Source organism: Saccoglossus kowalevskii, chromosome 11 (genome assembly GCF_978046115.1).
Source record: "Saccoglossus kowalevskii chromosome 11, keSacKowa6.1, whole genome shotgun sequence".
Lineage (NCBI taxonomy): Eukaryota > Metazoa > Hemichordata > Enteropneusta > Harrimaniidae > Saccoglossus > Saccoglossus kowalevskii.
In genome coordinates this window covers 9,399,061-9,425,378 of record NC_140651.1, presented here as the reverse complement: position 1 = coordinate 9,425,378, position 26,318 = coordinate 9,399,061, and the positions used below count along the sequence as shown (strand labels likewise).

Here is a 26,318-nt window from a genome sequence, read left to right as displayed (position 1 = left end):
CATTGGATATTATTAGTCCCCGTTCGGACTATTAATATTTGGGGTCGTTCCTTCCGTCCGTCCGTACGTACGCTACATCTTGGACACCCATTGACGGATTTCATTCAAACTTTAACAATACATAATTTCTCACATATGCGCGTCAGGTTACTTTATGAACGGAGCAATGTCGGCCATTTTGGATGTGCTATTTCTGATACCTAAACGTGTCCGCAGCAGTTTCTCGGCGATGACTGGGCCGATTTGGATCAAAGTTGGTATGATGATCATACATATTGCGTTGTTGGTGCACGTCATTTTTTTTCGTGATTCGTACAAATATGGCCGACTGGCAGCCATCTTGTTTTTCATGGTACCCATGCTACTTTATCTTGAATGCAATGAACGTTTATGTTTAAATTTTGTACAAAGATAGTATACCAAGAGATATATCTGCACCAACATGATTTTTGTGATTCAATTCAATATGGCTGGCCGACGCCCAATTTTCATATAAAAGTTAAAGCTAAATCATAATTTTCTACAAATCCGCCTCCTATTAATGGTTTTAATCTAATCTCAATGACTTCATCATCATCAAATTGATATGTCAGATCACACAATTTTGGACGGGGACTGTGTCATTAACAATGACTTGTTGTTTATAATTTATATTATTATTATATCATAACATAGTATTGTGTAACTTGTCTGATTGTGACCAAATTAGAACGGATCCAAAGTTTCCAAATGCTGGCTTAATAACATTTATTTGCCTTTTTATCTATTTTTTATATTTCTTGCAACATAATAAATACAGAGTATACAGTGTACCATGGGACACTCACACTGAAATTCAGACAAATCAAAATAGCATCATTGTAACGGCAGTATTCCTAGTTAAACCTCGATATAAGTATACTGATATTTGGTGTATCCTATATAGTTGTCCTATATTTGGTTGGACGTTACAATGATCAGCGGCAATGTTGAAAGCGGCGGACAGACACATGTCAGTACTGAGCACCTACAACAAGTACACGCTCAGATATTTGTTCGCCATGGTGCCAGGACCCCAATCAAAATAATACCCAATGTAGAATCGGTAGGTATATGTGTAATCAATTTGGTGGTATTGTAAGAAATACATTTTTAACAAAATACAAGCACATTTATCATTGCTGTCTATGTAGTGCAGTGGATATGGGATCTACAAATAAAATAGATCTGATTTATGAGTCAACTAGTAAATGCTGACCAGTAGATTTCTATTATGCAGATTAGTGGAGTGGCTTTTAGTAAATCTGTACTTTTCTATGCAATGAGGTCGTTGTAAACACAAGTCACAACCTGAATTGGCGAATTTTATGATGATCAACCCTAAAATATGATGCACACCAAATTGTCTAACAAGATGGTGGTTGGAGTAAAAGTCTTTAGTTGATGTTCGTATTCATTGTAGGCTATATGGGATAAAGACGAGTTATTTTCAGGTGCTGAGAATACACATATAGAGTATGAAGTTAAGTCAATTAATGGCGGACCAGCGCCATTTTGGACTGCAGAAGCTGGATATAGAACCCAAGTGCTACAGGTATAGTATATATGTGAATACACGAATATATTAATAGCATCATCAGGCAACTCTTCACATTATCATTAGCTGCATATAATGTTTGACTGTTAAAAATTGTTGAAGTCACAGAAAATAAACAGTAGACTTGAATCAATACGAGTCTAGCATCACATTTAAAACTAACTGTCACCAAACATCTGAATTGAAACAATCGATTCGCATTTGATTCGATTCTCATCACGGGTAGCCCCTTACCATCGTTAAGGTGTGTATAACATTGAATTGTATAACATACTTGAATACATCAAGAACTAATCTATAACTGATTTTCAAATACAAAACCCTCTAGCACATAACTATTAAAATGTTGAGCACATTCATGATATGCAATGGCTTTGATAAACAAGTACACAGGAGCAAAAGAGAAAAGGAAATTATAATCTCCCAGTAAAGATAATTACATATGACAGTAAAATGCTTTTTTATTCTATATAAATTGGAATAATATCCTGTGATGATATGTCGGAACAGCATATTTAAATGTAACTATGCAATGATTTTAATTTCACTAGCGATGCTAAGATGATAAAGTTCTATGTTCTAGGGTGGGTCTTTTCCAGGTCAACTGACAGCTAATGGCATGCAACAAATGTATCAACTTGGATTACAACTAAGAAGAGAATACATAGTAGAAAAGGAATTTTTGTCTAGCAACTACAACTCATCTGAAATATAGTAAGTCCGTATATTATACAATAAATAACCAAGACCCAGCAGATGTGATTAAACCTGCATATTCAACTTGCCAAATGATGCAACTCCAAGGAAGGTTTGCATATTTTTTTTTTGTAGCTAGACAATTTGGTGCAATAATCATATTTATATCACAAACAAATAAATAAAACTGAAATGATAGACATGCTATTTGATAGATCATTCAATTACATCATATGCTATTTTTAGATTACATAATTAAATACAGAATATTTAGAGTTTCAAATTACGATTTCATTTTTAATATTGCAGTATCCGCTCAACAAATTTTGCCAGGACCCTTGAAACAGCAAGATCGTGTATTGCAGGGATGTTTCAAGACTCGATTCCGAAACATCCAGATGGTATGAAAAAGTGTTAGCAACATAACCCAATCATAGGCCCTTAAAAGAAAGTCGTATAGAAAATTTACAACTCACGTATAAAGAAAGAAAGATGTATAGACTACATATAAATAATAGCTCAGAGGAGAACACATACGTGAGGGTTTCTTTACACTGAGTGAAAATCTTTGACATGGTTTAACTATTTTACTTAATGTTTTATAATTCGATATTTCACTAAACTTTACACAGATAATATCGCGGAAGTTAAGCTGATGCTTATCAGTCTTATGTCAATTTCTGGTTTTGTTTTCCTCTGGTAAATTTGTCTTATTACTCAGTACTAGAGATTTTCGATTAATGGATGCCTGTACATTTCCTAACGGCTTTGATTGATGACTGATGGAAATAAAGGTGACAAATGATGCCACAAACCACTATTCCAATCATTCCCGGAAAAACGAGAATGACAAAAAATACCCAATTTGTTTTTTAATGATCTGAATTATATTTTGATATCAGAGCCTGTTGTCATCTACACAGATGAAGACGCAACTGAAATCCTGTATCCTGGCAGAATACACGGCACTAACTTGCAGGCGTATAAAAAAGGCTAGCCAAACTTTTAGACATTATTCCTGGCCTCACCAAAGACAGACAGACAATAAAACAAGTATTGAAACTTGACAATGAAGAAAATTTCAATTTTCATGGTATTAGTGATGATATATCCGCAAGAATGGTGAGCCTTTAATTCGAAATTTTAAATCTTCAACTTTTGAAAGTGTGCCTTAAAACAATATATGCATTCATTTGTACTTAGCATTGTGTAAGACGAATAATCACACACCCCTTTGAGGGGACGCTGTTTCATTACAGCGTGCTGCATATTTGGGTTGTACATATGATTACAGTTTTTGGTATATAAATACACCTTGACCCTTCACTAGTCTGAATTTGATTAATATCTGTTTAATTTCAGTCTCACGATCTCCCAATTCCAGAAGTTCTAAAACCATATTTAGACTGTATTGAAAGACATACTTTAGAATTAACAAAGATTGCAATGATGGGTATAAAAGGTGATGAAAATAATGAGACATTGAAAATGAATGCGGGGACACTTGTACCTCTTGTAGTACAGAACCTCAGAGATGCTGCACAGGAGAAAGGTGAGATACGATATTTGATGTTGTACCATTATTATTATAGAATACTAAACACGAACAACGGTTAGTGGCATAACACAGCAACACAACTAAAACTATCATAACGGCCAACTTAAATCTGACATTGCTAAACTTACCAATATTACATATAGTGAAATACTGATTAATAAACTGATCTGTGGATTAGAAGACCAACATGTTCAATTAGCTTTCACAGAAGGAAACTGCTTAGAGTCACTACAAAATACCATTATGATTATAATAATCTTATACCTATCACAACACTACTACCTCTATATTACATTCAAATATAATACAACGATATCCTAATAAAATGAGATGGTTACAGTGTGAAGCATTATGAACTAGTGTATTGTAACCGCCATATAATTTGTAACATGAATGTCAGGAATTGATCTTTGGAAGTGGCGTGCTGGTATTAAATATGGTTATAATCACTATAAACCAACCAATGCCATTTTTTTTCATTTCAGTGGATGCAAGTTCCATTTGTATGCATGCCATGATTTGTCTATTATTATTCTTCTATCTGCCTTGAATATATTCGACAATCAATGGCTATCGTTTGCAGCAGATCTTAGATTTGAAGTGTACAAGAATACTATTGGTCAACATTTTGTGAAGATATCTTATGTTGGAAAGGTAAGTGTTATCATGAAGGTGTCCAACATAAATCACTCAAAAAGTATTCCATTGTATGACATATGCTTCTGTATCATTAATTCCAGGTACTGAAAGTGCCAGGTGAACCTTGTCTCATCCCACTGGAAAGCTTAGTATCAAAAATGTCAACTATAGCAACTGAAATGTAATGGCATGGTGGACAATTATATAGACCCTCTATACAGTTATGATTATGAATATCAAGATGGCTCAAATGTTTATTTTTAGACTACAATATATATCTTGGAAAGTTAGCAAATTTAAATACAGAATAGAGTTTGCAGTTATTGTTTGCAGAACATGATAGAGCTTCCCTAGTTTAACCTCATCAAATTGCATAACACTTTGTAAACAATTAATAGCACGACAAAAAAAAATTATGCAGCAACACCTAGAATTAGAATATTCAATATGAGACACTTTCGAAACCAAAAGATTACCAGTCGAATGAAGAGAACGGGGAACAGAAATAAACAAAAATTAGGTGACAGAGAATCTTTGTTGAGTCCAAGTTTTAAGGATGAATATGCCTTAACATGTACTGTTCATCATTATGTTATGTATATAATATTACATTCTGGCCATACATGCTACAAGAAAATATCAAGTCGGGCAAGAATAAAAAATTGCTGCTTAATCATGTGACTGGTCAAGATTATTGTATTTTTTTGTAAGACGCTATGTCCAAAAATGCTACATGCCAAATATCCAATTAATCGAATAGAGAACTGGTGAGAAATAACGAGATCACGCGAATGATTTGAATTATTTATTCCTTGTCCAAAGAAGTTTAGTATAAAGATGCAACATAGAAAATGTCAATACAATCGGATGAATGTTGCGTCTGTAAATATCTACTTTCTTGTTTGTAACTTTAAATCGGTTTCTGTGCAGTGTTATTTTCTGTACGATGATAAATTTCTTCCAGTTGATTATTTCTGAATATTAAATATCCCTGGGTTTGAAACAAAACAACAAAGACCGACTGCTGAATAATCATGGCAGGAAAAACATCATGCATAAGAGAGAAATGTTCATGACTTATCAATGATTCGAAATAATTGTTTTTGATCTCTATTATTATTCACATTCAAAATTGAAAAAGCTTAACAACTCTGTATTTGTTTCTTTTATTACGAATATAATCATCCTACAACAAGCATGAACAATAATGTCATCAGCAGTTTTCTGTCATAAGCATTTTCTGATCCGAGAAATTCTATGGTAGTGGTAAAACAAAGATTTACTAACAAGACTTACCTTATTCAGCTCACTGAAATTTGCAATCCAAGAGCTATTTTTACTTAGTTGTTGCAACTTATCATAATATGTTTTTCACAATTTAGCTTCAATTTGTCGAAATCAGGGTTAGCATTATTTGACTGTTCATATTGTTCTTGTGCGAATAAACTAACTTTGCTGAACCTACGTATTTGTGCCATGTACCCAGCCATTTATACACTGCACACATTTATTTAAAACGTTTTTTTTTATTCTAAGGTGGCTCGTAATATTTTTATTTTTCACAAAATTCTCTAGACCTCAATTTATTGTACATTTTCTAGATAATAAGAAGGGCAATGCGTATGTATATGAGTTTGTACATTCAACAGTATGGAGAGACCTAACACATGCAAGGCGATGTATGTTTCAGTCAGGTGGGTAGTTGGTAAACGAGTCTCAAAAACCGGTCTAATAATTAACTGTAATAATTGTAAAATTGTAACACATACATAGTTTATTTTTAATTTTAAGACAACATTTCACGTTTAAAAATGGTCCATGGGACATCCACATTAAAATTTGGACAAACCAAATTAGCATCCACATCACAGACAAGTCACGTCATCATTGGGTCAAAGGTGGTATTCCTATTTATACCACAATTTAAGTGAAAACAACATAGCTCTTAATTCATATACCGGTTGGACGTTACAATGATCAGCAATAATGTTGGAAGCGATGAACAGACATATGACAGTACTGATCACCTACAACAAGTACACGCTCAGATATTTGTTCGCCATGGTGCCAGGACTCCAATCGAAATAGTACCCAATGTAGAATCGGTAGGTATATGTGTAATCAATTTGGTGGTATTGTAAGAAATACATTTTTAACAAAATACAAGCACATTTATCATTGCTGTCCATGTAGTGCAGTGGATATGGGATCTACAAATAAAATAGATCTGATTTATGAGTCAACTAGTAAATGCTGACCAGTAGATTTCTACTATGCAGATTAGTGGAGTGGCTTTTAGTAAATCTTTACCTCTCTATGCAACCCTAAAATATGATGCACACCAAATTGTCTAACAAGATGGTGGTTGGAGTAAAAGTCTTTAGTTGATGTTCGTATTCGGTAGGTATATGTGTGTAATCAATTTGGTGGTATTGTAAGAAATACATTTTGTGAATAACGTCAAGCCATTCTCAATAAGTTAGTGGTTAAATCAACTTCACAGTTTATATTATACGCAATGTTACACCACTGTGAATGACTCTCAGAATACAAGATGCCCTTGTAACTAGAGGCAAGCAAATTTATAATTGCTGTCCATGTAGTGCATTGGGTGTAAGATCTACAAATAACTTATAACTCAGACAGTAAATGCTGACCAGTAGATTTCCACTATGCAGATTAATTGAGTGGCTTTTAGTAAATCTGTACTTTTCTATGCAATGAGGTCGTTGTCAGCACCAGTTGCAACCTGAATTGGCGAAGTTTATGATGATCAACCTCAAAATATGATGCACACCAAATTGTCTAACAGAATGGTGGTTGAAGTAAAAATCCTAAATTGATGTTCGTATTCATTGTAGGCTACATGGGACAAAGACGAGTTGTTTTCAGGTGCTGAGAATACGTATATAAAATATAAAGTGAAGTCAATTAATTGCGGACCGGCGCCATTTTGGACTGCCGAAGCAAGATATAGAGGCCATGTGTTCAAGGTATGGTATATATATGAATAGACGAATATATTAATATGTTGAAAATAGCATCATCAGGCAACTCTTCACATTATCATTAGCTGCATATAATGTTTTACTGTTAAAAATGAGTGGGATATCATTCTGTGATGATATGTAGGAGCATATTTGATTGTGTAATGTGCATTAACATGTGTTTAACATTGTGTTCTAGGGTGGATCTTTTCCAGGTCAACTGACAGCTATTGGAATGCAACAAATGTATCAACTTGGATTAAAACTAAGAAGGGAATACATAGTAGAAAAGCAATTTTTGTCTAGCAACTACAACTCATCTGAAATATAGTAAGTCCATATATTATACAATAAAAGGCATGTATTTGCACGAAGACCCAACAGATGTGATTAAACCTGCAAATGGTGAAATGTCCCTAATTATATCTTTCCAACACCAAATAAATAAAACAGAAATGATTGTCATGCTACGTGACTCACAGCAATCTAAATAACGTTTCACAATAAATGCTTCCTAAAAGAAATTGTACCTTAAAATAATACGTAATGTCTACGTCACAACCTTATTAGCATATTGTGTTCGCAGTGTGTATGCTCCCAGCCGTTCTTATGCATTCCACAATATATGCGTGACAGTTTATCGATCATGAAAGGGTATTGACACATAACCACTGTGGACAACTTTCCCAGTGTTTTTGACATTCACAAATTTTGACCATGGATCTACATCTACACACTCTTCCACATTGTGAGCGGGACTTTTGAACGTCGTGTTCAATGTCCTGCCTCACAACCATAGCATGGCATTACCATTAATTGTGTCACTATCTTTTCTTTCTTTAAAAACAGTGAATTTGATTCCAATTTCTAGTTCCGGTTCTCATAACTGTGAATAAATCAATCAAATACGTCACATGTTATGTATAAGGTTACACGATTAAATACAGAGTTTAAATCGAAGTAATATTTTTCTTATTTTAATATTGCAGTATCCGCTCGACAAATATTGCCAGGACCCTTGAATCAGCGAGATCCTGTATTGCAGGGATGTATCAAGACTTAATTCTGAAACCTCCAGATGGTATGAAAAAAGACCAACAACCGACAAGCACACTACATTTCACAGACAAACCAGTGAGAGAAACATATATATAAACTTCCTATAAATAATAGCTCAGAGTCAAACACATACATGATAGTGTGACGTAAAATGCGGGGTGGGGTTTAGTGGGGCTACCCCGCATTCAGGAGCTGGGAGCTTGGTAGCGCGCTTATCATATTAAAGCCTTCTCCCTTCAGCTCGTCCGCTGCCACCGGGTGGGGATCGTTTGATGAAAGTATATCACCACTGAGGCTGTGCAAGGGAAGGTTTAGTGACCATGCTGATGTATGAACCATATATAGTGTTGTGTTAATAAATTGTTATTACATAAATAGACGGGGTGCTAGTCACTGGAACCAGCAAGGGATGGGGATATACAGTAAACAAATAAAACATAGGACCTGGTCGATGCTGCTGGGAACACTCCACTCTCCGGTGATCAGCAATGTACAATGTTGTGATCCATCGTATCTGGCACACTGTCAAAGCAGCTGCACTACAACTCCTGATCTGTGTCCAATTGCACTGCTATCTGCTGCTACTAGTAGCACCGATACAACGGGAGCATTTCGAGCAGTGAGTGTCAGTGGTTCCTGTTGATCAGCAGCGATTACTGCACAGCACGTCTGCATATGTACCCCTGTATAGGGTACAGCTCACCGGAGTCAGGAATCACCATCACAGGATGTTACAGGATCAAGCCAGGTCACCTTCCTGACTAAAGATTTTCACACTTGTATCAACTTAAAGCGCGGTAGTCGTCGCGCTGCGCATGTGCGAGATATATGGGTCTCATATAAACAAAGATGGCGAATTTGACTGTTGCGCAGAACAACGAGTACGAACTGAGACGTTTCCAAGCTTTAATTAGGTAATTTTCATGTGATTGGAATGTATCGAAAGAGTCACCGGCGGTAATCAGTGCAAATCGCGCCCAGGTCAAACCTCATATTTGTGATTTCCATTTGAAGAGCGCATTGGATTGTGGGAAAATCAATGTTTATCAATACAAATGTAGCACATGCGTAGCGCGACGACTGCCGCGGTTTAAATACTACAACTAAATTATGGCCATGCAAACAATAAAATGTATTTCAAAATAGCGGACAAATTAGTGTAGAGGATGCTAATTTTGATAGTGGAATAAACCACTCTTTATCCGAGCTCTACCAATTTAAACTAGGAGACTCGGGTCAATATTTCATTGCCAACAACACTGGGCTCAGCAACTTCCAAATGTTTTTTACAAACACCACGCCACTGTCTGGGACATACCATTATGCCACAAGGAGAGACATGGTGTATGCATCTCAAATTCTTCTGACAACACAATCCAGTGACTGTATCAGCAGTCTAAAAATAAACATGTGCATTGGGTTGTTGCAAAGTATCCAAGCATGTGTGCTTTTCCTTCACACAGCAATCTGTGGACTCTGTACTTTTCACTTACTATTTATGTCACAATAGTATATTTAAACTTAATGCAATATCAAGTGAATGAACCATTTTAGCAGGCTCGCACGAGACTTTATTGATTGAGAGTGATCAAGTAGCTTATGAATTACACCTATATATCCACTAAATTTGATTTTCAACAATGTATCTATAAGAGGTGTTTTTACGAAGCATCAAAGGGGATCTACATTTTCCATGTCAAATATCATATATCAAATTCAGAGCGATTTGTGGGAAAACACAGCGATCAAGACTTTCTATTTACAACATTGTGAAATTTCTATTTTCGAAAAAATGAAAACAGCATCGTTATTGTAGTTAAATTAAATGTTTCTAGTTCGGCTTTGAGGGTATAACGTCCATAAACATGGTCGATGATTGCGAGACTGGTCGCCATTACATTTTAAAAAGTCGATTGCTTAGCATGAAAGCTTATGACAAGGATATTTGAAGCCAAAATCGGAGAAGCTCAATGAAAACAAGAAAAGGGTAACAAGAAATGCCAAGACTCACTATTCTAACCATTTCCGCAAATACGAGAATGACACCATAAAGTCCATAATTGTTTATAATCTGAATTATATTTTGGTATTTTAGAGCCTGTTATCATCTACACAGACGAGGACGCAACTGAAATCCTGTATCCTGAGACAAGACAATGCAGTCATCTACAGGCATATAACAAATGGCTAGCTAAACATTTAGACATTATTCCTGGCCTCACCAAAGATAGACAGACAATACAACATGTATTGGGACTTGGCAATGAAGAGGACGTACATTTTTATTTCATTAGAGATGATATATTTACGAGAATGGTAAGCCTTTAATTTTGAAATTTGTTATTGTGTAACACTTTTGAAAGTGTAAGAATGCTAATGAGTTTGCGCTGATAGCTATGTCTCACACTATCTCCTCAAGAAACGTCTTTTTCAACCTACTCAATTTGCTGTTCAACTGTCTGACTTTGTGTGGACTCTTTTAAATACTCCAAGACAGTTCTGGACTAATTTTGAAGAAGTTTTACTCCATCCACATTGCCGTTTTAAAGTTTTTTTTGAAATATTTTCAACTTGCTCTCTGAAGTGCTGCCATTTTTTTATTCATCATGACGTTACCATTATATAACAAACCCACTTTATCAAGACGAAATCCTGCCACCTGGTTTGAATTGAACAGACATAATTTATGCATGACCCCATTAACGAAGAGAGGTTCCACTGGAGGTACAAAGAAACACATTCCTGTTATTTCCACACCCAGCCTACAGACACTAAACTAAGTTCAAGAAGAATATGTTACCAAAATCTGACTACAATTCCAGTTCTTGTCAAACCTATGTCGACTCATCGATTATTTAACAGTCTTGATTGCGGTCTTGTGAATTTCCGGTCACTTAGAATTAAATCCACACAGATTACTGACTTTGTTAATGAACATGATCTGGACATGATCATGTTCACTGAAACCTGGCTTCTGGCTATAAGTATCATATACCAAGAACATCATGCAAGGGCGGCGGCGTTGCTGTTATGTCAAAAACCAACCTGAAAATTGCCAAGGAAAAACAACAACTCGTAGTCAAATCATTTGAATACAGGCAAGTGCACCCAAGCTCCCCTACTGACCACTGGAAGTTGATTATTATCTTCGTCCACCACCTAATCAGAAGAATAAATTTACATCTAGTCAATTCTTTGAGGAATTCAAACTTTTGATTGCTGGAGACTTCAACATTCACATGGATAATAAGAACGATATTCATTCTACTCAACTTAACACAATTCTGGCAACAAGCAACCTTATCCAACATAAAAGTTATATCCTGGACTCGTTCATCTAATAACATCACTGACATCACTATTAGTGGCCCTGCTATATCTGATAACTATGCTGTTATATATATGCTGTTTCCATACTACCGCAGTTATTACATCACCAGCTTCAACTATATCTGCTCTTATTACTTAATACAACTCTTCACTGTTTTTGGACCGTCATGCTCAAGAAAGAAGAAGAACTGTGACAATTAGGCAAAATACCAAATGGTTTACAGAAGAAGTTACATCTATGAAAAGGGAAAGAAGAAAAGCTGAGCAACGCTGGCGTAATACACAGTTATACAGTGCATAAGGATATATATTTAAATCAATGTAAATCTCTTCACCGATTGATCAACTCCAAAAAAGCTGAATACTATTCTACATTGTTAGAAGATAAACAATCGGACCAAAAATTCATGTTCACCATAATTAACACTCTATTACACAGGAAACGTGAGTCACCTCTACCAAAACATGATTCAACCCAAGAACTTTCAGAAAGGTTTGCTACATATTTTGCTCAGAAGATCCAGGCAATATGGACCAACCTGTACAGCAGTCGGCCGAACAATATCCAACAATGCAGAACAATCACCAACCCCCTTAAAACATTATTGCCAGCCACCAGCGACGAAGTAAAAAAATTGTCAATAATTCACCAAATAAATCTTGCGGACTTGATTCTATGCCAACTTTTCTTGTTAAGAAATCCCTGGACGTACTACTACCAAGTATCACTACTATCCTCGGGGGCGGACATCCAGGCATTTTCACCTACTGGCAACCAGCGGCGGTGAAAACAAATGCCAAAAACTCGCAGAAAACGGTACTTTGGGATGATTGTTGAGACTCTTCTGAACAGTGTAACACGATTAGCCCTACGTGTGTAACGTATATAAATTTGGTTGTTCGGGATTACTTCAAAGTTGAGTTTGTGTTGTTTTCTTGAATTTTCACCGACTCGACCGTCGTTCCACAGCAGCGCGCACAGAGCCCATAGAAATGCATGTACAGCGGTGCGCGTCGTAGCAACGTGAAACGTCTTGTGACGTAGCTCCGCCCCCGAGGATTGTCAATTCATCACTTTCTACAGGCTATGTTCCAGCCCTTTTTAAACTAGCTTTAGTTTCTAGATCCTGACGTCCTGAAGAACTATTGCCCAGTCTCGAACCTTACATTTGTCTCAAAAGTCACAGAGAAAGTAGTTGCCAATAGATTGATCTCACACTTGCATTCAAACAATCTTCTTGAATCACAATCGCACAGCACAGAAATTGCTCTTACACGCGTTCAAAATGATATACTCATGGCACTTGACCAGTAGAAAATTGTGATGCTAGTTTTATTGGATTTATCTGCTGCCTCCGATACTGTCGACCATTCGCTTCTTCTAGCACATATGTCAAGTGGTATGGGTGTGGCAGAGACTGCACTATCTTGGTTTGAATCATATCTCTCAGATCGACAACAAAAAGTTTGTATCCATGGATCAATATCATCACTACATAACTTAAAGTATGGCGTGCCCCGAGGATCTGTACTGGGCCCTATCCTTTTCACTTTGTACACATCTCCACTTGGTGATGTAATCCGACATCACAACATTAACTTTCTTCTCTATGCCGACGACACACAACTATATTTATGATTCAAGACCAACAATATTGACATCAACATTTGCCATATGGAAAGTGCGATCAAGGATATTCATAATTGGTTGACATCAAATTTCTTAAAACTCAACTCGGACAAGACGGAACTGTTACTTTTTGGATCTCGACCAAATCTGGCCAAGTTAAATTTACCATCTATACAGATTGAGGGTTGTACCATCGTGCCAACAACATCTGCTCGTAATCTTGGTGTAGAGTTTGACAAGCATATGACCATGGAAAATCGTGTGAATAGTATTTGTAAATCATCATATATTCATATCCGCAATATTAGTTCCATCAGGAAGAACCTAACTAATGCAACTACAAAACATTTAGTACATTCTTTTGTGACCATGGAAACAGTCTCCTCTACGGCATTGCCCAGACGAATATTCATAAGCTCCAACTTGTTCCAAATACAGCGGCACGCCTCATCACAAAGACTAGGAAATTTGACTATATCACTGAAGTTCTATACAACCTACACTGGCTTCCTGTTCAACAACGCATTAATTTCAAGATCATGTTAATCGAGTTTCGTGATATTCACAACACCCTGCTATCCTACATTTGCGAACTTGTTCCATCGTGCAAACCCACTCGCAGTCTACGCTCCACAAATAAACTTCTTCTGAACGTTCCAAAAACTAATACCAAATCTTTCGGTCATCAAGCCATCTGCCATGCTGCTCCTGCCTTATGGAATGAACTACCCCTACATATCAAACTCTCAGACAATTTTGACATTTTTAAGAAGAAACTTTAAAACTCATCTTTTTTGACAGTCTTTTGATACTCAGTAGTTTTTGATTTTATTTTGTTTGTTTATAACTTTATCTCTTGTATATTGTTAAGCGCCTATGAACATTTAATTTTGAATATATGGCGGTATAATAAATGCATACTTATTATTATTATTAATGTAAGAATTCATTTGCACTTTCCATTGTGTAAGACGAATTGTCATACACCCCTATTGGACAGGACGCTATCACATTGACATCACAGTGTCAGTGGGTGTCAGTGGTCAATTACAGTCATCTAGATCTCAGTATAAATCCATCTTGAATTAACCACAACTGCCCACTCCGATAGTGTTACATGGACTTAAATAATATCTGTTTGATTTCAGTTTCACAATCTCCCAATTCCGGAAGTTCTAAAACCATATTTGGATATTATTGAAAAACGCACTCTAGAAATAGCCAGAGTTGCAACAATGGGAATCACCTCGGATGAAAATATTGAGACATTGAAAATGAATGTTGGACCACTGGTGGCACTTATAGTACAGAACCTCAGAGATGCTGCACTGGAAAAAAGGTGATATGTGTGATATATTTGATATGTACCAATATTATGACAGAAAACAGACCAATGATACTATAACACGTGCAATGGTTACTGACATGAACACAACATCGCTACTAAAACTATCTTAACAACCAACTTATCTGTAATTTCGTTACCACCAGAACCACATGTACAAGAATTTATCAACACAATCTGTTAATTGATTAGAAGACCAAAATGTTTCATGCGAGACATTTCTGTTTACCCTGCAGGACACTGACAGGCCATTGTAGTAGATATAAGAAGTATATAATACAAAAAGAAAATAATTAATAAATGAATAAATATCATCAATTGCATTTGAAATTTGTTAAAATAACTGAGAAAAAAGAAAATCACACTTTTAAGCAAATAATTTTAAAAATAAACTGTGTTTCGGTGGGACTTTAACACAGCATATTACATTAAATTTCACATTACATACAAATATCATACAGATATATCCTAATAAAATGGCAATGATTCAATTGTGTATTAGATAATCTGTGGTCATGTTGTTGCAGCATATAATTGAATTATGAAGCAGTGTTCTGTAAACGTCACGAATTGTCAGGAAGGTGGATGATTAATATATATAGGTGGAGTACTGTCAATTTAAGCTGGTAAATAGTTACAATCATTATAAATCAACCAATGCCATTTTTTTTTATTTCAGTGCTTATAAGTTCCATCTGTATGCATGCCATGATTCATCTGTTATTGCACTTCTATATGCGTTTGATATATTCGACAACCAATGGCCACCGTTTGCTGCAGATCTGAGATTTGAAGTGTACAGGAACAGTAATAGGGAACATTTTGTGAAGATATCTTATGTTGGAAAAGTAAGTATTATCATGAAGGTATCCACCATGTACCATTCTATGTTTTTCCATATGTCTTATTCCACTTGATAGCTTAGTATCAAAAATGTCAACTATAGCAACTGACGAGGCATGTCATGGAGGACTGTGCCAAGATCCATTATACAAATATGAATATAAAAGTCAAGTAAAGATTGCAGAAAGATCTAGACCACCATTCACATCAAAATGTTCTTTATTGTAGAATATGACAGCACTTGCGAAAGCAATTATAAACATGTTAATTAATTGTAAATTGAGACACAATAGCACTAAGTTCATGACAATATTCTAAAAATAAAAAGTAAATCTTGCAGTAACCCAACAAATACATGTATGAATATTCAATATGGCACACTTTCAAAATCAATGGATAACCTTTGGTAACTCGAAAGAATGAATTGAAGAACGAGAAGTGAACAGATAATGAACAAAATAATGCATCAGGCTTCAAAATTGAGGGTAAAGTATATCATCCTCAACTGCTGAAATGTTAGATTTTTTTTAGTTTATCTCATTAAAGGAATCATATCATTTCGCAGAATAATTATGCAACTTCACCTTGATGGAGTCTGTCTGTCTTTAAGTATTCACCTCCGGTTTGCACTTTGGCATGATTATGTACAGTTGTTCTCATCCTGAATGAGTTTTGAACCAAAGTGTACAACAGTCATTCTGGTCTGTTAATTCGTTATCCAGTCTTTCAAATGAAAATCTATCACTAGTTTGTAGGTTTTCCCATTCAGGGCTCAATACCCTCTACTGGACAATCATAACCACATTGACACTGATACCGCAAAAGCACAATGAACTGCCTTGTGGGTTTTATATTGACACAAAGCGAGCACAACTCAATGCAAGTTTACATGCAAACCTGCTTTTTGTTCCAAACAAATCACGACCTGGGACCATAGCTAGACTCGTCACATTTAAATCTGTCAATTGACCTAAAATCAGTCAAGACCCACCACTCGATCAGACAAACAAAACCAAAAATGGTTGCTCTGGTGCAAAGGATGCTTAGGAGCATATACCCATGCGTCTAGACAGCCAGCCTCTGTTGAGGTTTGTAGTAGAGCATATACCAATTTAGAATAATCTGGTGTTCACAAGGACATGTAAGGCAGTGATAGTCCAACTCCATGCCAGAGGAATCTTTGTTTACCTGTATATAGACGACTGGTTTCTTTATCACTTACCCGGGAGTTACTGGTCAATCACCTAAAGTACACTTTCACCCATGGGGGTCATGAATGTAGTTGCTCTGATATCTCACACTAAACTGCACACCAAAACACTCCATCACCTAGAGACCCTCAGGAAATACTGACAATCCAAAGATCTTTCAGTCTCACTTACATACATTGCTACCTCATCTTACATATCTCTTCTGAGCAGAAAAAATACCAAATAGACCAAATATACCAGCTTCCATTATGCATATTCTCAATTGCTACAAAAGAGAAGGGACAGTGGACCATGTGAACTCCGTGAAAGTTCTATGTTGCTTGAATGTGCATCACTGTACCATGTATTTCCATCTCTGTGCAAGCTGCTCTGGAATGCCAGTCAAAGTGCTAGTGAAAACAGTTAAACAATCGTTTTCACTAGTCCAACGGTGAAAAATGCCTGGATGTTTACTCCTGAAAATAGGAATTTCTTACTCCAGTATGCTTGTCAAAATAAAGTTGGACAGATATATTGTGCTAGTAATTGGTTGTCAGCATCTTTTATTTTATGGTTTTTTTTCATATTATCTCAAACCCTGCAAATGGAAGTGTGCATGGAATCATGGGAAGAAACGGTGTGCATCGCCAGGTGATAACTGTCATAAAGGTGATTGACAGGTCATACTTGTTTTCAACTCTGGAAGAACAATTGGAATCTACCAGGTGTGCTGTTATTTGAATAACAAAGGATGTTTATGATCTACTGAGTTGCCTACATAACACAGCTGCTAGCAAGATCACATTCTGATTGGCTCATGTGGAAACCCAGGTGGTGACACTGAATCATGCCTATACATTGGACAGATTCAGGAGTCCATCATTTCAACTTGGTATCTAGTGTATGCTGCTACGATATTGTGTAACAAGTGATACAGGCTAAAACCATCATTTTGTGAGACTTGTATGAACTGCTCTGAGATCTTCTGCTTTCAGCAGTGCCCTCCAGAATACCAGCGTTCCTCTGCAAGCGAGACTCCTGTATTCATTGTTGTGTTGCAGAAGCCATTGACTGTCGTCCATTATTACATCCTGGAACTGTGAGTTATCACCAATGCACACTTCCCTAAGCAATTCCCTATTTTAGTGGCTTTATTCATTGTATTTTTCTGTGCTTTATTTCTTGTAATTATTTTGAGAGGTATTAAAGCCAGGAGCTTTAAACTCGATATTTTGGTGTATTTGTATTTCATTTCCAATAATATTGTCTTGTCTACTCCATACTAGCAGTGAAAGAACCCCCTGTCCAGTGTGAGTTCTGTTGGTGGCCCTCTCATGAGCGATAAGCAGGCCTTACACTGTGACATTGGTAATGGCACCATAAATGATAAAAATGCTTCCAACTAGTCCATTTGTTCATTGGTCACTAACAATTACTTTAACACTACCTGCTCACTTCCAGAGACACCACTCACATTGCCAGGTTTAGGGCTAGTTACTTTTAGTGAATTCCCAAACAGAATTTGAATAGGATTTACCTAGCAAGCACAACGATGTAATGTATCATAAGACTTAAACTAGATCTTGGTATGGACTGATTCACTGGTGGATTAAACCCATCTCTTCTTCAAATATCTAACATCAGATCAAGTTATTAATAGTGGTTTGCTGCCAGCAGTCTTTATAAATTCTATTTCATCAAGCTATCACAGTGAGACTACATTCTATTTTTTAAGATAGCTGTTCTCTGTCAGAGCAAAACGGGATAGAATGCTATGCATGCAGTTAGCAGAATAAAGAATGAGAAATTGAACAATCGATTTCTATTTTAAACATTTATTGTGAAAAATCAAATATCAGCAATGCGTTAATAATTTTCATTCCATAAAAAATTCTGGTAAAAAAATAATTAACTGGTCAAGCATTTTTAATATGTACACACCAAATAACAATCACAATATTTATAAATTGAATCGGTGTATATAGCGTGTTCTAATTCAACTTGTCAATTTCTGAAAACCAGATCATAAGACCAGATCTAAACTTAGATTCAAGCATTTGAAAACCAACTGTTTTTTGAAAACAGTCATGGTATACTTTACTTCAAATGCCAAATTAGAAATGTAAAACTTTCTACATGGTTTGAATACATTTTTTAATGATTTATCTATCTGTATACATTGTCGTAAAATATAAATTTTCCTGAAAATCAGACTGACTTAGCAGTTTTAGAAAAGACAAGTTAAATCAGAATATAAATTGTAGATTTATGCATGGCATTAGTCTGACACATTTCTAGAAAAATACAAGCACATGTACACACATGTAAGTTAACAACGCAGACAACATCTTACCACCTATAAATTTGCTTTTTATTTCAGAAAAAGCTAAAAATAATAATATACCTTCCCATTAAAATCTGCCCTCTAGTAACAATTCACACCTGTGATGCAGATGGGTAAAAGGGTGTGATAAATATAGTCTACCATCAATACAAACTACAAGAAAACTGTGGTAAAATATGCCTACACTAGTATTCAGCAGCTTGAAAACACACACACACATGCCTCCCTTCTATTACAAACAACCAAATCAATCTACTTGTAGGAGCAGATGATTAGTGCCCTCGTTCTAAAACAAGTACTGATTGGTTATTTGATTTCATGTTTGCTCATGGATAAGCAAATCATAACTCCCAAACACAGGCTTGTGTGGAGTGTAGCAGGCAAAATACTATGGTGTGCAAAAATGGTTTTCCGCTTCTACATCACAGAAATACTTTGTCGCTAGAGATGATTTATAAAGAAACTGAATTGTATTTTTTTTTTTTTTGCTTTGGTGGATGCGTCTATCTACATAAACAAATTTGGATACCAAATCATAATTATTACACTAGCATTACTATATTTATATCAGCTAAGTTCAACATCATATGCTGATAATTGGACTGCACTATTTTTTGTTCAAACTTCCATCATTATTATCTCAAAGGCCCAACTGTTGATATAACTAAAAGTCATCCTGTCAAAGTTCAGTAAAATGATCAATTTTATTGTTTAATAAGTGATTCGGATATATTCTTGTCCTACTGAGAATATGCCACATGATCAAAAACACAAGTTAAAAATCTAAACAGATTTTTCTAGGCAGCTGCCGAATAAAGTCTTTGATAGTGTTATTTTCAATTATAAAGTTGTATGCAATCTTTACATTAAACCAAACTTCACCAACACTACAAAGATCCAAGGGTACACTTTTTATTGGCCTAGGAATGTACAAGGAGCTCAAAGGAAAGGCAACATGGAGACGATATTGGTACCTTGAGATTCAATAACTTGTGGTTAACAAATGGTGTACAGCCATGCACTCTCACAAATGGAGGACAATCTAGACAGTATTATTGATAAAAATCACTGTTGGCAGTCAAAACATAACAGTGGATGTGAGAAATAACCACTACAGATAAGGAATGCACTGGTGTTAGCCGTATAAATTCTTCCAAGTACATCACATTCTCACCACTCATAAACGAGACTAAATTTGTTCTCACCAACAACTGTAAGAATGAGAACGTATCTTCACCAACTATTTTCAGCATAATTCTTGCATTCATTATCTGTAGTGAATTTGCAGCATTTATAGTACACTATGAAAGCAATTTACAAGGTGCGAGTGAAAAAACACATTAGATGACACACACAATTTTACTCCATACGCTCTAGGTCATTGTACTGTTAACATTTTTTGCCAACCAGCATGTGAACATCACATATTAATCAGCAATATATCATGATATGCTATGTCCTCAAGTGGTTTTACTAACAGTGACATATGCAGGTATAACAGCAGCAGCAAACAACAGCATTATTTTATCATTGGTCGCGAATGGCCAGTCTTGTCAACTATAGGCATTACACTGTATCACCTAATGTATCAACATGAATGACCACAAGTTACTGTGCATTCTGATACAAAATGTTTAATATGGTGTGTAATGAACAGTGGTGACATATACATAGATTCAAAATAAATATAATTATTGGATGTGCATATGAAGGCAAGAAAGGCACAGTACTCATGTTCCAGAAGCCATATTATTAAAATATCATGCAACAAAACCACCTCAATAAATAAAATTCAAACTCTAAAACAACACACACAGACATTTATTCCAGGCATAAAAAGTTTAACCTTGGTTGATCTGCATAGAGCTTGTCTTGTTCCAAAGCAGCATTTTGTATAATATGGTTACACGATCATACAGAAATTCCTCTTTTTGTTTAGTATAAATATAAATTAAATCAAATGTAAACCTTGAGACAAATTACACACAAGGTTACCGGTATATATAACTTATAAAAAGTGAGTAAGAAAGGCAAAACAAGGCCAGTGTTTACCCTTGATTAGACTGATCAACAAAGATACCCTGTTTGAATCCATTTTATACTACACGTATGAAGCAAGACCTGTTCTCGCTACTCTACATGTACCGGGTATGTGTTTTACTGCATGCACTCATTTGTTTTTAAATCGGTTCAGCCTCAAAGGCAGGTGGCAGTCATTGTACAATACGTCTCCAATATGGAGCCCATATTGTAGAGCCAAAACGGTATGTGACAGGCAGCACCATTTAATTTGAGATGCCATGGACAGTATCTTCTATGGGAATCTAAATCAGGGACACTACATGCAAGACTGAAAGACACTCGGTTAGGATAGAATAATGGTAAAATCTGTAAAAATCAACTTTACACAATAAAAAATGTACATGACAATTGAGAATATGTCACAACTTAGACTGGGAATATTTACTCTGAGACCAGTCTTGTTTATCAACACAAGTTATGCAAGACAGTTTATAATTTTGATTGTAACTGGCTTGACACAAACTCTCATCCATTCATGGTGTTCTTTTGAATAAAGACATGACAGTAGATTTCAATGTAGTTTGATGCATACATTTTGTAACTGTACGTTTTTTTAAGAGTATATGGTGATGACTTCTTTACCAGTACCACGGACGAGCAGTACTTTGTCTAATCCTTCAGTCAAAGCTTCAAGATATTCAATATCTGTTTAGCCACAATTAAAGAAAATGTATGGTTATTAAATGGCAATACATGATTGGAATCTTTTTAAAATCACATGATTGGTTTAAATGTTTACATATGTATACAGCATTTATTTCAAAACTCAACATTTCATTATATTTTGTTACTAGTAAGAGAACTGAACTAATATATGCAAAAAAGGATACAATTGTGAACAGCTGTTTTATTTTTAGGAGGTCCTGGGAGATTCATGATGACAACTTGAGCTTCTGATGATTTCTCAGTAATAACTTGATTGAGTTTGACAGCTGTATGCATCTTCCTAGCAGCATGCATTACATGGGCATCACTTATAAAAAAAAAAAAAAATTTAATATTATTTGTAATTTTATCATTTATTTGTTGCTGTTCTGTAGGTCCACATATGCGTGATAATGACACAGTCTTGTTATTTTCATAAATTAAATACTACCAGTATTCATCAGGACAGTCAATAGTGAATGCTTGGTGATATAGTGTTAAAACTGTATACCAATGGCACACCAAAGTACCAATCTGCCTTATAAGGTACATGTACTATGAAGGACATTTCATGAAATCAAAAATTGATGAGAAAACATGTCTCAACAGCGTCTTTTCTTAAAAATATTGGTATTTTATCGTTGTGTCAAACAGATTGGAAGAACACACAGCAGCCGTTTTCAAAAGTGAGATCTATGATATTTCTGGAACTATAAATTAAATAAAGAGTGACAAACAATAAATAATTTCTTTTACAAAACAAATTATTGGTGGTACATGTACTGTATTTTACCTACACACCCCTCATCCAAAATTTCTCCATGGGCAATGTTTTGGCAAGTTGGTAATCTTGTGGTTGCAAAAAAATGCTGTTGATTGATTTTTGAGTCACAGAAAATATGTAGTGTCCATCAACTATATATATCAAAATTTCAGAAATGCACCACAAGTTTTCTAATTTAGGAATCATTTAGAATATTTCAATTTTTCCCGGTGCCTAAATTATAGTCAAATTTAAGTTCTTTATAGTCACTGAAGCAAATTTAGGAATACAACAATTTTGAAAATCCTTAGTTTCTGTTTCTTTAAAAACAATCAATTCCAAAAGGTCGCACTACAAGACTTATAAATCACTTCAGTGTTGTGTTGTGTTCCTCATCCAGCATTATTTGGGAATACGTTCAACTGACACCACCCAGCATTCTGATTGGTTAACAATCTGAATGGTCAAATTATTTCAGGTCAACTCGTGCATGAAACAAACAATAATTTACATGTCAACGAATTATTACATTTTGTCAGTACTGGGAGCAGACTTTGCTCTTTGCCCAGGTGAAAGGCTCAGAGTATATGTGCACTGGGGTAACAATTGCTCTATGTCGCATACGACTTATTTACCACTTCCGTGTCACTGAGAATGTTCTAGAACCAGACTGTGTCTGGGTGGAATATTCTATATTTTTTTAGAAACTGGTTGAATAGGTAATAGAACACTGTAGGAGGCAATGGAAGATAATGGAACATTCTAGAAATTTGTAGTAAGTTCAAGACTCATTATGTATGCTGATGTAATGGTCTATTTATAGACAGTGCAGGTATATATAGGGGAGTTGTTCAGCACTGAGATCAGATCGGAGATCTCGTTGAATTGTATTGGAGTTTAAGTATCTAGTTGTTGGAGTAGTGGAGTTTTACCGCGTTATTGTACTTGATGTTTGCAGAGTATAATAATACCAGTACCAGTTGAAACCTCATCTGTTGGCTCCGTGTTCATATTTTATCATCGCCGCCAGGGAAGTCTTTCTGTTACTGTTGCCATTTTGGTATTTGAACCATCACACCTGTACTATACCAATTACGGTAATATTACGTTGCGTGTGACACTCTATAAAAATTCACTACTTACACATTTTCAGTAGTTACTGGTGGCTTTGTTCTTTCAAGTGGAGGCTCAGAGAACGTGTACTGGTTTAATGCTTCTATGCTGGCTATTTCATCACCTCCTGTTTCAAATCTCACACCACTTGTTTCTGAAATTTGCCTTTTTAGACTAATGTCTGATGGATGATGACAAGCTTCAAAAATCACCTGGGGCTGCAAGAACAATTTTGTGGAATTTCAAGAAATTAGTTTGATTAAATCTAATTGTGGTGGTGCAAAATTTCAAATTATGACCTAAATTGTAAGACAACTAGGTTTTATCTCATAATATCTTGTCAACAAATATGTATTGACAAGCCACTTTCTAAACATGGGTTTTCACCATAAAGGAATCAGAACATGAAATTCTCTTACAAAACCTGCGAATACAGTTAACAAACCACAGATTTATACACAAATTTGCGCACGCACCCACTCACTCACTCACACACGGGAAGCAAAGACCCACACTTATAAGCATCTACACTGTTTTTCGTTAAAAACAAATGTGATACTTAATCTATCAATTGCTATCAAAGGAACCGATACAATTTTCGAGATAATATTTAAATGTTTCAAAATTTCAAAAAAATATATTCGATAACTGAACAACAATGGGCAAAAACATGGGTTACCCCTAAAAAGGGAAAGTCAAGCAAACAACATAATGCTCCTGAATGAAAGACCTCTACAGATTCAAGAGAATTAAATTTTACAGTTTTTTTATATCACTTTTCATCAGTATTATGTAGTCTACCATCTTGAATTTTCCTGCAAAGGATTATGAGAAAATTGAGAAAATGATTTCATTTATAATTTAAGAAATGATGATGCGAATTAGTTCAAATTTCATTATGCATATTACTCGTATATATAATTATATAAATGAAAATTTGAAAGTTTAAAATACACAAAAAGTAAAGATATTGCCAAAAGGGTAATTTTATAAAAATCATTATTTTGCAGTTTAATATAAAGCTACTTTCATCAAAAAATTGTATAAATATATGATTGAATTGAACATTTCGTAGACGAATGTACCGTAAGTATATTTTACGTTCTGTTGCAATGAAAACTACTGTATGTGTACAGTTGACACTGGTATGCTACCTTGTTCTAAACTTTCAACTAATTTGCGAATGAAAAGTGATATAAAAAACAGTAAATTTCATTCTCCTAAATTTGTGGATCAGTCTTTCATCATCTTGGAGAATTATGTTGTTTGCCCAGCCTTCCCTTTCAGTAATTTCTGTAAAACAAAACCTGGAAAAATTGAAATATAAATTAAAGTCATATTATTTTTATTTGATATATATATACTTCAGTACAATATCCACAAAAATTCGCATTGACAAAAATTTGAATAAGAGCTATAAAATAGGTGAACTAGACGCCAGGTACTAATTATCTGTGAAACTTTAAACTATATCAAAAAAGTGTTCACTTCTTTGTGTTACAAAACATATTGTAACATGTCATTTTGAGAGATGGAAAACCAGGTATGAGAAGTTGTGGATAGAAAAAACGGTTCATATATATATATATCACATAAAAAAAAACTAATGACAGAAAATGAAAGTTACCAATAATAGGATGGGAAATACACCATGATCCAACATTGTTTATATCACCATATGGCAGATCACCACTACCGGTATTTTAAATTAGTGACACAAATGATACATAACACATAGCACAGTAAAACATAGATGTGTGATTCAATGAGTGGATATACTATGACACGTATGTGCTGCAGAGATACAGAGGTCAGGCTCACATGGTCAATGTGTTAAGTCAGATCATACCACAGTAAAACATAGATGTGTGATTCAATGAGTGGACATACTATGACACGTATGTGCTGCAGAGATACAGAGGTCAGGCCCACATGGTCAATGTGTCAAATCAGATCATAGCACAGTAAAACATAGATGTGTGATTCAATGAGTGGATATACTATGACACGTATGTGCTGCAGAGATACAGAGGTCAGGCCCACATGGTCAATGTGTTAAATCAGATCATAGCACAGTAAAACATAAATGTGTGATTCAATGAGTGGATATACCATAACATGTATGTGTTGCAGAGATACAGAGGTCAGGCCCACATGGTCAATGTGTTAAATCAGATCATAGCACAGTAAAACATAGATGTGTGATTCAATGAGTGGATATACCATAACATGTATGTGCTGCAGAGATACAGAGGTCAGGCCCACATGGTCAATGTGTTAAATCAGATCATAGCACAGTAAAACATAAATGTGTGATTCAATGAGTGGACATACTATGACACGTATGTGCTGCAGAGATACAGAGGTCAGGTCCACATGGTCAATGTGTTAAATTGAATCATAGCACAGTAAAACATAGATGTGTGATTCAATGAGTGGATATACTATAACACGTATGTGCTGCAGAGATCAGGCCCACATGGTCAATGTGTTAAATCGAATCATAGCACAGTAAAAC

At 35.4% G+C, this 26,318-nt stretch overlaps 3 protein-coding genes and 1 long non-coding RNA gene across 7 annotated transcripts in view; 3 read left to right on the top strand and 1 right to left on the bottom strand.

Moving 5' to 3' along the window:
- The first annotated feature begins 952 nt into the window (after positions 1 to 952).
- LOC146736168 (lysophosphatidic acid phosphatase type 6-like) lies at positions 953 to 3,269 on the top strand. Its single transcript, XM_085505176.1, has 5 exons — positions 953 to 1,084; positions 1,442 to 1,573; positions 2,160 to 2,290; positions 2,582 to 2,673; positions 3,175 to 3,269. Exons 1-5 carry the CDS (start codon positions 953 to 955, stop codon positions 3,267 to 3,269), a joined length of 582 nt encoding a protein of 193 aa, XP_085361302.1.
- LOC144350275 (uncharacterized) lies at positions 1,318 to 5,931 on the top strand. 2 transcript variants are annotated; one of them, XR_014930899.1, is made up of 6 exons: positions 1,318 to 1,573; positions 2,176 to 2,290; positions 3,196 to 3,394; positions 3,635 to 3,824; positions 4,316 to 4,484; positions 4,571 to 5,931. It is a non-coding gene; the product is annotated as an uncharacterized LOC144350275 (long non-coding RNA). The 2 variants fall into 2 exon arrangements; XR_014930898.1 differs by having other exon boundaries at positions 3,175 to 3,394.
- A 504-nt stretch (positions 5,932 to 6,435) lies between these two features.
- Positions 6,436 to 18,081, top strand: LOC102809753 (lysophosphatidic acid phosphatase type 6-like). Of its 2 annotated transcripts, XM_085505396.1 has the most exons (8): positions 6,436 to 6,574; positions 7,331 to 7,462; positions 7,656 to 7,786; positions 8,446 to 8,537; positions 10,611 to 10,831; positions 14,624 to 14,814; positions 15,500 to 15,668; positions 17,465 to 18,081. In XM_085505396.1, exons 1-8 carry the CDS (start codon positions 6,443 to 6,445, stop codon positions 17,528 to 17,530), a joined length of 1,134 nt encoding a protein of 377 aa, XP_085361522.1. In that variant the 5' UTR covers positions 6,436 to 6,442; the 3' UTR covers positions 17,531 to 18,081. The 2 variants fall into 2 exon arrangements, with proteins under 2 accessions (XP_085361522.1, XP_085361521.1); XM_085505395.1 differs by having other exon boundaries at positions 15,500 to 18,081.
- A 1,121-nt stretch (positions 18,082 to 19,202) lies between these two features.
- LOC100372316 (solute carrier family 12 member 4-like) overlaps positions 19,203 to 26,318 on the bottom strand; it is a 57,715-nt gene continuing 50,599 nt past the window's right edge. For both annotated transcript variants that reach the window (XM_085505728.1, XM_085505729.1), the window contains 3 exons: positions 23,831 to 24,018; positions 22,110 to 22,252; positions 19,203 to 21,924 (listed from right to left, as the gene is read on the bottom strand). In XM_085505728.1, coding sequence (XP_085361854.1) covers positions 21,833 to 21,924; positions 22,110 to 22,252; positions 23,831 to 24,018 — 423 coding nt within the window. In that variant the 3' untranslated portion in view covers positions 19,203 to 21,832. The remainder of the gene's footprint in view (positions 21,925 to 22,109; positions 22,253 to 23,830; positions 24,019 to 26,318) is intronic.

What these genes read in the sequence shown, in the direction of transcription:
- LOC146736168 (XM_085505176.1), top strand. Translation starts at nt 953, where the DNA reads ATGATCAGCGGCAATGTTGAAAGCGGCGGACAGACACATGTCAGTACT. An exon ending in TAATACCCAATGTAGAATCG is followed by an intron (nt 1,085 to 1,441) that starts GTAGGTATATGT and finishes TATTCATTGTAG; the next exon opens with GCTATATGGGATAAAGACGA. An exon ending in ATAGAACCCAAGTGCTACAG is followed by an intron (nt 1,574 to 2,159) that starts GTATAGTATATA and finishes TCTATGTTCTAG; the next exon opens with GGTGGGTCTTTTCCAGGTCA.
- LOC102809753 (XM_085505395.1), top strand. Translation starts at nt 6,443, where the DNA reads ATGATCAGCAATAATGTTGGAAGCGATGAACAGACATATGACAGTACT. An exon ending in TACAACTCATCTGAAATATA is followed by an intron (nt 7,787 to 8,445) that starts GTAAGTCCATAT and finishes TTAATATTGCAG; the next exon opens with TATCCGCTCGACAAATATTG. An exon ending in AATTCTGAAACCTCCAGATG is followed by an intron (nt 8,538 to 10,610) that starts GTATGAAAAAAG and finishes TTGGTATTTTAG; the next exon opens with AGCCTGTTATCATCTACACA.